The sequence below is a fragment of the Podarcis filfolensis genome (assembly GCF_964270895.1).
Source record: "Podarcis filfolensis genome assembly, chromosome: 14".
Classification (NCBI taxonomy): Eukaryota; Metazoa; Chordata; class Lepidosauria; order Squamata; family Lacertidae; genus Podarcis; species Podarcis filfolensis.
The window spans coordinates 5,795,436-5,807,691 of record NC_139616.1 but is presented as its reverse complement, the minus strand read 5'-3'; the positions used below and the strand labels follow the sequence as shown (position 1 = coordinate 5,807,691).

The 12,256-nt window shown below is 48.6% G+C and overlaps 1 protein-coding gene across 10 annotated transcripts in view; it reads left to right on the top strand.

Moving 5' to 3' along the window:
* CGNL1 (cingulin like 1) overlaps positions 1-12,256 on the top strand; it is a 104,647-nt gene that overhangs the window by 59,695 nt on the left and 32,696 nt on the right. For all 10 annotated transcript variants that reach the window (XR_014541605.1, XM_083586258.1, XM_083586255.1 and 7 more), the window contains 2 exons: positions 341-476; positions 1,990-2,202. Coding sequence is in view for 9 of the 10 variants with exons in the window: in XM_083586258.1 (XP_083442384.1) it covers positions 341-476; positions 1,990-2,202 (349 nt within the window). In the remaining variant the exon portion in view is untranslated. The remainder of the gene's footprint in view (positions 1-340; positions 477-1,989; positions 2,203-12,256) is intronic.

The following is a 12,256-nucleotide window of genomic DNA, read 5'->3' as shown; positions in this document are numbered from 1 at the left end:
CATTCCTCCATTGCTTTGTGTATGTAGGAGCTGCCTCCCCCAAACTACACCAGTGGCCTCGGTTTCCCTCTGTTCTCACCAGAAACTCTCCCAAATAAACCAGCCTTGAACCTTTTCCTGTGACTCTGGAGAGAGTTGGCTGAGAGCGTCTTCTTGGGGAGGGAGTTCCCAAGGCAAGAGGTTGGGAGGTTGCCAGCACCATGAAGGCCCCAATTTTCCATTTGGCATTACCTGAAAGGAGGGGATCCCTTTGGCCTTCCTCAGAAATCAAGTATATATTCATGAAATATATACATGACGAAATATCAGTAGAAAACATGATTCTGTTTCCCTTATGGAGGCTTTTTCAAGTGAAAATGGAGCAGGAGCAACAGCAGACGGAGATCCGGGACTTGCAGGACCAACTGTCTGAGATGCACGACGAGCTGGACAACGCGAAGCACGCTGAGGATGGCGAGAGGGAGATGCTCCTTGGGGTGAGTTGTCAGGGAGGCAGAATACGACCTGGGGAAGGGACCGTGGTTCTTTTTGGAAGAAGGGGCAGAAACCAGCAGACCTTCTGCTGTCTTGGAAATAGCCACTGTGGTAGTCCAGGCCTGAGGGAAGTGTTCTCCTATCCAAGGTCTCTGAGGTGAATTGGTGGTACCAGAGCAAAGGGTTCAGTTTAAGGGCCAAACAAGAAGGGATGTTGGAAGATATCGACTTCTTCCTGGTCACTGACCAAGCAATGAGACACTGCTTTTCATCCCATAGGACAGGTGGAGAGGGGAATTCTCGTCCCCAGTATCTTTTTCCTCTGTGTGGAGCCAGTGTGGTGTAGTGGTTAAGAGCGGTAGACTCGTAATCTGGGGAACCGGGTTCGCGTCTCCGCTCCTCCACATGCAGCTGCTGGGTGACCTTGGGCCAGTCACACTTCTCTGAAGTCTCTCAGCCCCACTCACCTCACAGAGTGTTTGTTGTGGGGGAGGAAGGGAAAGGAGAATGTTAGCCGCTTTGAGACTCCTTAAAGGGAGTGAAAGGCGGGATATCAAATCCAAACTCTTCTTCTTCTTCTCTGCAAAGCGAGAAACACCTGGGGTGATTTGGGTTGTGAGAATGGTTAAGCACTCTCCTTCCTGCAGCCTCTGCCTGCTGCCACAGTCATATTCAAGGCCTTTTGAGTCTGTGTTAAGGTTGCAAAATCTTCAGAAGACTGTGTTTCATCTCATCGTGCCCTGAGCTGGAGTTGGGTAAGGAGATGGATCTGAGCCAAAGCCAAAAGTGCATCTGTTTGGGCAAAGGGAGGAAATCTGGGCTCCTGGGCTCTGTACCAAGCCTGGCCCATCCAGAGAGTTCTTGCTGCCTGCCAGTGATAGAGGCTGAGGCTCGGGGTGGTGGCCTGTCCCACTTCGCCGCCTGAAAATCTACATTGAGAACAGGCGGGGGAATCAAATTGACCTAGCCCAACAGTTGAAGTGAGACTCAAAAGCCACCGTGGGGAGGAAAGAGGCCCCCTCTGAATCAGGCTGGGCAGGTGCAGAGGCCACAGAGGACAGCCCCTGCCATTTCGTCTCTAGGGATGGGAGGAGACCAGCAGAACCTCCTATTTGCTGAGAGGTTGCTGTAGAGGTGGTATTGGGGGGGGGTTACTGCTGAGGAGGAGGAGGCAGATTTGGCCTCTAATAAATGCACCATCACTGCCACTGTGGTGGCAAGTGGCAGATGGTGCATTCTTGAAGGCTGGACCTGTGGATCCTGCCGCCTGAGGCATTCACCTCACCTTGCCTCATGGGTGGGCCAGCCCTGCTGATGCTCTACACTTATATCCTCTTCTGTGGCTGAAGAGGACTCTGCGGCCTGAGCACCAACAGTTTCAGGTAACTCTTCAAGCTAGGACTTGGTGCTGAGTTTCTGAGGGCCTTGGAAATGTCCCTTCTGCTCTCAGTGGTTTTGACCTCTCTTTTTAAGCAGTGCTGGCTACAAGTCTCTTCTTTTTTTTTATTGGTGCAGGAGCTAATGCAGCTGAAGCAGGATCTTCAGGCCATCCTGAGGGTCAAAGAACAGCAGGAAGACATCCTGAGGAAGCGAGAGCGTGAACTGACAGCCCTGAAGGGGGCCCTGAAGGAAGAAGTGTCCAGCCACGACCAGGAGATAGACCGGCTCAAAGAGCAACACAGCCAGGAACTCCAGACCCTGAGAGAGAGTTTGGAAGAAGTTACAGAGGTTAGTGTGGTGCAGAGCCAGACTTAACATTCAGCCAAGGCTGTTGTTCATTGGGAGACCCTGGAGGTAAACAACTGGTTTGCTGGAGCAGGGACTAGCCAGCAGCTAGCAGGGGACTCACTCAGCCCAGGACTCTGCTTCTCTTTGAGCCAGGTTTCTGTGCTGGGGTAGCTTTCATCCTGGGGTTCCCTATCACCCGGTTACTCCCCTGCGCCTGTTTGAAATGAGCCTCTACCTTCTACCTGGGCCTGGTCACTCCTGTCCTTCTGACACCCTTGGAGTCATCTGGGGTGCGGCTGGGGCCATATCCCTGAGTCATGTATTGCAGCACCTGCCTTCGCCGTTCTCGGTTCCTGGGCTGACACCCTTCCTTCCAGGCTGGGCATTGAACCCAGCTAGACAGGAAGGACTATGTGGGGGCAACAAAGGCTTTCTGGACTCTTCTTGTGTTCCTTTGGTCCTGATACCTGGCTTGCCCCCGGTTCCTAATTCCTGGCTCACCTCAGACCCAGCCATGACATTTGAGCGAGGCCCAGTTCCAAAGTACAGAAATCCTCCTTCAGACAGCATGTAATAAACACTTGGGCTTCAGGATGTGTCTGGGACGGTACTCGTTTAGATGGCTCCCTGAAAGCAAAGGGACAGAATTGGGAACAGGGCAGATCTTCCAACAGCTGTGAGCTGAATGGAGCCTCCATTTGCAGAGGAAGTCTTATCTCTGCAGCTGGATACTGACCACAAGGTGGAGGGCGGGGTGGCACCAGAACATGGCCCTAAAGAGACTTTTGTCTGGTTGAGCAAGAGGAGTCTTATAGAGCAGTTGCAGTCAGAACAGAGGCGGCTGCCCGTGGTCTCAGACAGCTTCCTGCTTTAGCGCTCAGAAGCCCAAGGCATTTCCCTGTACCTCCACTTCCCTTAATAGGAACTGGGGGAGCAGGGGTAGAAAATTGGGGTTCAGACTCAGGAGGAGGATGCAGACTGGTGGGGAGGAGTGAAGAAGGCCTTTGAAATGGAGCAAGACGATCTCCTGGCAATTATGGGATGCTCTCCTGTCCTGACCTAGGTCCTTTTTAGGGTCCCATAAGCCCTTCTGGGAGGGGGAGGGGGAGGATCAGAACCCAGAGGCAGAGCCCCCGAGTTGCATGTATAAGGTTCAATCCCAGGGAACCTGGAAAGCGCTGCCACTTGGGAGACTGAACTCAGCTAGCTGGAGAAATTACCGTATTTTTTGCTCTATAAGATGCACCAGACCATAAGGCGCACCTAGTTTTTGGAGGAGGAAAACAAGAAAAAGAATATTCTGAATCTCAGAAGCCAGAACAGCAAGAGGGATCGCTGCGCAGTGAAAGCAGCAATCCCTCTTGCTGTTCTGGCTTCTGGGATAGCTGCACAGCCTGCATTCGCTCCATAAGACGCACACACATTTCCCCTTACTTTTTAGGAGGGAAAAAGTGAGTCTTATAGAGCAAAAAATACGGTAAGTGGCGTGGTGCAAGGCTGTTCCCATGTTCTTCCCTTCTCCTTTGGTGGAAGATTTGTGCTGGCCCAGGTTTTTCTTTTTTGGTTCCTGTAGCTGTTGTTGAGGAGCGCAGAGAGGACAGAACTGTGCAACCCCCCCCCTCTTGCCTGCTGCCCTCTGCTGGTGCAGGGGAGGGTACTGTGCTATTGCCCACTTTGATATAAGATTCAAGTGCCCATCCCAGGGACTTCTCTGTTTGTAAAGGGGGAACCTAAGGTGTCAAAATGTATTCCCAGCCCTGGGAACGAAGCAGCTTCATACATCTTGGTGGACTGTAGCCCAAATGGGGGCCACATTTGCCTGTCCCCCCTACTTTGCCATACTGAATGGCACATAAAAACCACTCGCTTGTTGCTTCCTGGCCAACTGGACAAAATGGAATAAACATTTGCCTCCCATTTCAGATACATTGCTCTGTTTACCGTACTTGCTGCATGTTCAGAATGTAAAAGCCAACCTGCATCCTGTAGCAGAGCTTCTTTGGCCTCCACAGAGCATCCTTGTGAAGCTGAGCCCATGCACATGTAAAAATCTATTTAATGGTCTTGGCAAGTCATTAGACAAAGCCTGCAAGGCACAGATTATCCCTTTAAACACTTTGTGGAAACTCAAAGGCTCTGATGCCGTCATCCTTCCCTTCCCCAGTCAGTCCCTTTAATCTTGAGTGTGCCAGATTCATTCAGTTTTTAATCTGACCAGACCACATTTTCCATTGTGAATATCATATTGCAGTAATAACAATAAGATATGTTAACATGGGCAGCACTCGTTTGCTTCCTGCCTGTGGCTTAGGCATAGGCCACCGATGTTTTGGGTGAATTTCACCAGCAATCTTCAGTAGCAAGAGCTGGTGGGAAGGAGCCAGTTCTGCTGCCAATTTGACCCTTTTCCTGTGGCTTCCACAGCCACCCCCCTGCTTTGTCGTGCTTATATTGGTGAGGGGGCAGAGGGTTGGCCCTTCACTGCGTCCCTTCCCAGCATTCTACCTCTCTGATGTATTCTTTGTGCATTACATAGCTCACATGTCCCCAGGCTGGTGCCCTTTAGCTGTTGTGAACTGCAACTTTCATCAGCCCCAGCATTATACAGTTGCACTGGCTGAAGCTGGTGGATATTTGGAAATAGCTGGAGAGCACCAGGTTGGGGACAGCTGGTATTGTTGACTGTCCCTGCTTTTTGCACAATGATTTCACTTGATTTTTCTGGTTGCGTGGTGGAAATGGTGACTTAGCAGAACTGAGCAGTTCTCCTACTCTAGCCTACTTAAATCTGCCTTGTGGGTGGGTGGATATTGGAAGTAAAAGGAGTTCCTTTAGATGTTTTGTTGTTTATTTCTTGCATTTCTAAACCATCCTTCATTCAAACAAATTCCAGGTCAGTTTACAAAATGAGTAACATTTAAACTATGAATGGAAGAGTAAAAGAGCAGTTTAAAAGAATGAGACAAAATACAGCAGCAGGCATAATCTGCCTGGATTCCAAAAGCTGATCTGAGACTGATCAGTTCCACCAAGAGCAAGTCTGCTTGAAGAAGGACATTTTAACTTGGTACCTGAAGGCCTGATCAGTGCTGATCACACCTCTAGCGCGAGGGAATTCTGTAGTCAAGTTGCTGCTGCAGAGAAGCCCCTGAATACAGATAACTGCATATCCCAATGGGATGTTCTGCTTGATTGTCAATAATTGGCTGAAAGATCTGGCAAATATATGTTTATATTAGCAGTTAAAAACGCACACACACCATGTGGTTAAAAAACCCATCATTCTGCACAGAAGGGTAATCATGTGGTTCTTATTGTTTGTCAAGCTGACATTATTTATATCTGGAGGTTTCATTTGAGACACTTCGTTAAAACCCTCCCATGTTAATTCTTTTGGCCTAACTGAACTTTATATAACCAGCTTACTGTTTGGCAGAGGTGTCAAAATCTTCTGCTGTTCCATTATTTCCATTTATTTGAACTGAATCGTCTGTTTGCCTTTCTGTGTTTGGGTTTTTAAAAATCATTTTCTTATCTACTTGGCTGCAGCACTAATTACAGCCATAAAGGCCCTATGAAGCAGCAGCGCATAGCACAATGTGGCACTTCCTGGCCAGAGGCCATGTGATGTGATTTCTCTGCTGCTGAATTTTTTGTGCTGTGAAGGGGTGCAGAGAGAGATTGGGCCTGGCCCATCAGGAAGTTCTCTAGCACAAACCCCACTGACGTGAACATGAGATGGAAAAAGAGCTTGGCTGTACTCTTGCATATTCATTTCAGTGGGGCTTGTGCAGCAGAATTTCCCAGTGCTCTGTGTTGTACAGTAGTTGATTTAAGAAGTGAGCTGGTCTGTCTTGGACACCAAAACGTTTTCATGCTGCCCCTGGTATCAGGTGTAATACATGCCACACTGCCTTAGTTCTCAAAGCTTGGCCCAGTTCTGCTGCAGTCTAGTCTCGCTCTTTTCCTAAGGCTATCTAGAAGCAAGCAGAATACTTCTGTCTGATGGTGTCACATCTGAAACAGGGAAACCTATATTGGTAGGGCGGGAGCTTCGGGGTTTTCCTGTTTAAAGCCTAACAAGTCCACAGGTTGAGGCCCTGAGGGAAAACAATCCACCCGTCTAGCGAGACCCCAGGCCATTGCTGGGAACGCGAGTTAATCTTCTACTCGATTGGTATGACCTTGGCTGTGCTGGAGAGCCGAGCAAACAGAGTGTGGCAGAAGCAATGTACGGCTAAGAGGATAACACAGCCCTGAAATAACCACTTGTTGATAGGTTAATCCTTTTCCTGCTCTGGCTGCTTGTAGCCACGTTAGGCTGTGTTTATGCTGTGAATGAAGTGGCTTGTTTAGCGTGAACTGTACGTGGTAATCAAAGATAGGAGTGACACACTCTGTTATTAACCCAGGAACAAGGCTCTGGAATCCTCTTTTGACTCAAACTGCACACAGAGCAAGCCATCACTCAATAGCTGCAGCATCTAGCAATGACTAAAGGAGATTAGGCAAATTCATGGACAAAGAGAAAGCTAGTTGTGGCTCCATTGGACCCTCCATATCCAGAGGCTGGATGTACTGCTAAATATACCAGTTTCCAGTCGCCCCTGCTCTCCCCAGCTCCTCTCTTCACAGGGACATCTTATGTCCCTTGATTTAAAACAACAACATCCCCAAATTAAAAAACACACAAGTTAAAAAGCAGTTAGAAACAATTAAAACATTTTAAACAATTAGGGCACTAATAACAGCAACATAATCCCTCCTAACAGCAACAATCCCCCCCAAAACAATTCCCCAACCCAAGAGTCTGTTCAGACACCTCAGCTTTGGTAGCTGGAGTCAGTCAAGGCATCAGCCTCTCATGGCAGGTGGAAAAGGCCTGCAAGGCAGGGAGCCGACATGTGAAAGGATTGCACCAAAGGCTCTATGTCCAAGAGGGTGATGTCAGGCGATGTGAACAGTCTGCCTGTGACACTTGGTCTGTGGTGATGGTCCATAACACAGACAAACCATCACATGATGCTGTAGCACCTCAAGTGATGAGCAGGCTGCCACTGGGATGGTTCACTCCCATAGCAAGCCTGCGCTGAGGTATTCATTTTTTTCATATTTATAAGCAAAGTGTGAAGACAGTGGCATGGAGTTGAGGCGAAAGTAGTGTTTGACGTTGCACACATTCCCCCCCACTTGGGTGGGAAAATTTATGAAATCCAGAAAAGCTGTAATTCCAGCACACGTGTTATCTTCAAAAGTTTTGTGTCAGGCCAAGTTTTGTTGCTAAGTCAGAAAATGGGGTGGGGACTTTGAAATGAGTGACAGGAGCTAAGCTAACCCAAGGAATTTTTATGCCCATGTTGCCTCTTCTGGAATTAACACAGATCGTGATTACATGGAGATTTTACCTGTTAAAGTCTCCCTAAAGCTATTCTGTGCTACAGAAGCCTCCTGCCACTGGTGGAAATGTCTAATGCCTGTCTCCCAGTTTTCAGCTTTTAATGGCATCCCAAATGGAGAAGCCTTCAATTTAGAGTTCAAATTTAAGTTTGGATGTTAGATTAGAAGCCTTCAGAAGGAAGTCCAGTGATCTTCCTTTCAACTAAACCCTAATTCTGAGTGATAAACTACCAAGGTAAAATGGGTTAATCCAGCCCCCACTGTCTGTTATTAGCATTCCTTTTGATAATTAGGCTAAGTATACAATAATCTCTCAGGCGATGTACGCACCCAATTCCTTCTAGGATTTTAGTACTGAGAGTCAGAATTCAGATCCATTCTCCTAGGGCTGCTACATCACTGTATCCCTGGAAGGGAGTTGGCCTATAACTTAGGTGGGTCACAACTGAGGTGTTGGAAGATAAGTCAGTGGGTCTCCTTCAGTATTGTATCCAGTTATCCTTTGACCCAAAGGAGGAAATGTTATTTACTATAAGAACTGCTTTGAGAGTTAAAGCAAAACAAACAAAATCCAGCCTTATTTTCCACCTTCATTTGTTGATGCAGTTTTTCGCCCCACTGTCTTTAAGCTAAGCAAACTCTCTAAACTGCTGTTGTATGGCCAGACTGCTGGCTTGACCTGTGGGGCAGGGGTTGTTTTCCCAACCCACAATATGCTTGTTTTTTTAAACTGTCCAGACGGCGATATTCTTATATCCAGTTAAGATAACCAGCTTATTCCACATTCAGCACTAAGTCTTTTCTGTAAATTCATCAGGAGGATTGCAGGGCAACTCTTGGGCCCATCTAAGATGACCAGAAACTGAAAATCTGCTTTGAACTTGGCTTCCTTCTGACATGAAGGGAATGTTGTGAGTCACACTTAGCTGTGTAGTTAAATGGGCCTCCTGAGCTGCAAGGACTTAGCTGTACTTTAGCAACAGAATCATAGAATTACAGAGTTGGGACCCCAAGGGTCATCTAGTTCAGCCCCCTGCAATGCAGGAATCTCAGCTATACATCCATGACAGATGGCCATCCAGCCTCTGCTTAAAAACCTCCAAGGAAGGAGAGTCCATAACTTCCCAAGGGAGTCAATTTTTGAGCCATGTTGCAGATCTGCCCAGATTGATTTGTGCACTTGAGGTGAGGGTGCAGTAGCAGCTAGAGTTGTGCTTCTGACACATTGGAAAGCGGCATTTTGGAAGCAGGAGAGGAAGAATTTGTATTGGAGAGACTTGGATCCGTTTTGGTCGTCAAAGTGGATAGCTTCCTGGTTGCTGTGCTAGGCCATTTGAGCAGCATGTGCCTCTTAGGCTGTACTGCAGAATTGGTGCCCCTGCAAATATTGCCCTCCACTAGGGAGTCTTGTGGGCTTCTTCTGCAGTTGCACCATCTATGGTACCTTTTATATAGTGGACCTGGAATGGGGTGGGGAGCAGTGGCGTAGCGTGGGGGTGCAGGGGGGGCCGGCCGCACCGGGTGCAACATCTGGGGGGGGCGCGCTCGCACTCGCAGCTCTCTGCCCCTACCTGGCTCACTCACTCTCTCTCACTGCAGTGCTGGCTGTGCGAATCCGATACGAGCTGCCGGGTCGCCGCCCACTGTGGAGGGGGTGGGTGCCAGGCGTGTGGTGCGGAGAGAGGACGAGGGACTATCTGGGGGAGGGACAGTGCAGCGGCCGCCCAGCGCAGCGCTGAGCGCGGGAGAGAACCACACCAGACCAGCCCAGGCAGCAGCAAGAAGAAGCTGGCAGCGGCGGCAGGTTAGGGGTTAGGGGACGCAAATTACTTGCCTTGCCCCGGGTTAGGGGGCGCAAATTGCTTGCCTTGCCCCGGGTGCTGACAACCCACGCTACGCCGCTGGTGGGGAGTGATGCTGGGAAGCTGGCTTTGGCTATAGGCCCAGGTGGTCAGAAATGCCTAGTTCTGCCCTGTGTGCTTCTCGTGTACACTTTATGTTTATGTATTTTGTTAAAATATTTCTAGCAGAAGGATTAAAACAGTAGCAAAATATAAAAATGGAAGCAAGACAACGTTGTTACTTAAAAATAACAGCTGAATTGAGTAATTAAAGGATGAACAGGCCAGGTACTTTCCCTAGGGCAGCAAAAGTGCTGGGTATACATTTGTAAAAAGGGAGTTTAACTGGGGGCCACCACTAACGAGGCTCTTCACTTTCTTAACCCCCAGGTCACCAAAGTAGAAGCACATGTAGGAGAAAATTTGAAGTTGACCTGCCAAGCTGGTGCCCTCCAGATGTTGTTGGACTACAACTCCCATTGGCCCTAGCCAACATAGCCAGTGATCATGGATGGTGGGAATTGTAGTCCAATAAAATCTGGAGGCAGACGCATCAACTTGGTCATTTTTATCTCTGTTTTGCAGATGGAGTGGGTGGGGGCTGAGCAGGGGTGCAGTGCAGTAATTTAAAGCTCTGGTCTTATGAGGGGTTCTCTCTTTAGAGGACAATGTGTTGTGCTTGGCTGACATCTCAATGTAGCAAGCCAGCCCTGCGGTGCTCGGAGCCTTCCTGCCACGTGGGGCCCAAAGCCTCTGCCCTCTAGGGTGGCACCAATGGCTCTGGGGGTGAAAGGGCAGCAATTTGTCGCAGGCAGCCTGACAAGTTTGTGGCTGAGCCAGCATTTGGCCTGGGGGTTTCCCACCTCCCCATCTTCTCCTTCTCAGTGTATTGCTGGCTGACTTCTGTACAGACTGGCACCAGCTCCTGGGGTGGGAGGTTGTGTCGTCCCAGGTGCCTTCCTAAGAAATTCTTGCTGCATTTAGCCCTTTGCAACCAAGCTTAACAAAATTGCCGCTTGCCGTTTGTGTTAAAAGAAACCCACCCTTCAAACTAACGCAGTGCGCTGTTCTTGTTGTGGCACACCAGCCAGGCCATGTGCCCTTCTCCCATGCCTTCTTGGCACACACTGAGTGTTGCAAGGAACTAGTCTCAGAAGTGAAGAGCTCAGGTTCAAGGCCAGGCCGGCCGGCCACTGAAGGCTCTTTTTTAAGTGGGTTTTTTCCACCTAGGTTCTTGAGATATTCTCAGCCTATCTGGATAAGTGAGCAGGTGATTTTGGCCTTTGCCTGCAGGAATCTTGCACAGCCGGTTCTGTGGCTTGTATTCTGTGCTTTGTGTTAAATCAAGTAATCACGTTTTAACCCTTGGGAGAGCCGCTGTGAATCACAAATGAAGGAGGGCAGAGCATGGTGGGGGTGGGGTGGGATTACAGTAAAACAAGGTTAGTCCAGCACAGGCATCTAACTCCAAACTTTGTGTAGCCTTTAAACACTCTGCTGTTGGTTTGGGGGCATCTGGAACAAATCGGTGTTGTCAACCTGGCTTAACCTGGCTGCTGCTGTATCCCAAGGCTGTGTATCTCTGTGTGTTTGAGTAGGGCGGGGGGGGGGTAGGGAGAGGATATGGTGTTCCTTACACAGTGCTTCCCCCATGTGCAATTCTTGTTATACGTAACCCAAGTTGTTAGGAAATAACAGTGCTTTTGGGCAGATCCAGAAGCTATCTGTTTCTCAGGTACGGAACACCGTTCAAGTGAGACCCCCAGGATCTGGCCACACCACAAATCAGAGATGCTCCCCCCGCTTCACTCCAGCAGCTGAATCTTTTCTTAGCCTAGATTTGGGATTAGTAGCAGCACTTTTGAGACTTTCAGGACCATTAAATAAATAAACAAACCATTAAATCTCTTTTAAAGTGTCATCTGCTTTTGTTTCAAAAAAATCATGCTATTTCTTTTTTTCCATTAGTTTTTATTAAAGATGTTTTTGTTTTACTAAATTGACAAATACACAAGGGAAAGTACATATAGCACCTCCACTTTTGATTCATAGAGTCTTTTTCATGGTTCATTAATGTTCAGTATGAGACACTAATGTCATAGACATCTTATGGTTGGGGGAAGAGATGGGTAGGTCCAATATTTATATATTTATCTTTAGGGATGCAGGTGGTGCTGTGGGTTAAACCACAGAGCCTAGGACTTGCTGATCAGAAGGTCGGCGGTTCGAATCCCCACAACGGGGTGAGCTCCCATTGCTCGGTCCCAGCTCCTGCCAACCTAGCAGTTCGAAAGCACATCAAAGTGCAAGTAGATAAATAGGTACCACTCCAGCGGGAAGGGAAACGGCGTTGCTGTGCACTGCTCTGGTTCACCAGAAGCGGCTCAGTCATGCTGGCCACATGACCCGGAAGCTGTACGCCGGCTCCCTTGGCCAATAAAGCGAGATGAGCGCCGCAACCTCAGAGTTGGTCACGACTGGACCTAATGGTCAGGGGCCCCTTTACCTTTGCCTATATTTATCTTCATTGGCATTGCGAGGTGTTGGAGGGTCTAGAGTTTGGTTGGTTGCGTTCAGTTGGTTGCAGTATGGCTTGTTTATATGTGGGGGTGGTTCAAACAACCACCAGGTTAGCCATATTGGTTTGTATGTTGTTGTGGGGGGTAGGTCATTGTCTTGTTGTGCTGTGTATGTGATGAAGAGGAACCACACTGGGATGAAGGTGTCTTCCTTTGCTTGTCCCCGTGCTAGTTTAAGTATGTTGGCCAAGTTCTCCAGTAGGGCAGTTTCCCATACATTTTGGTTCCAGTGGTCTA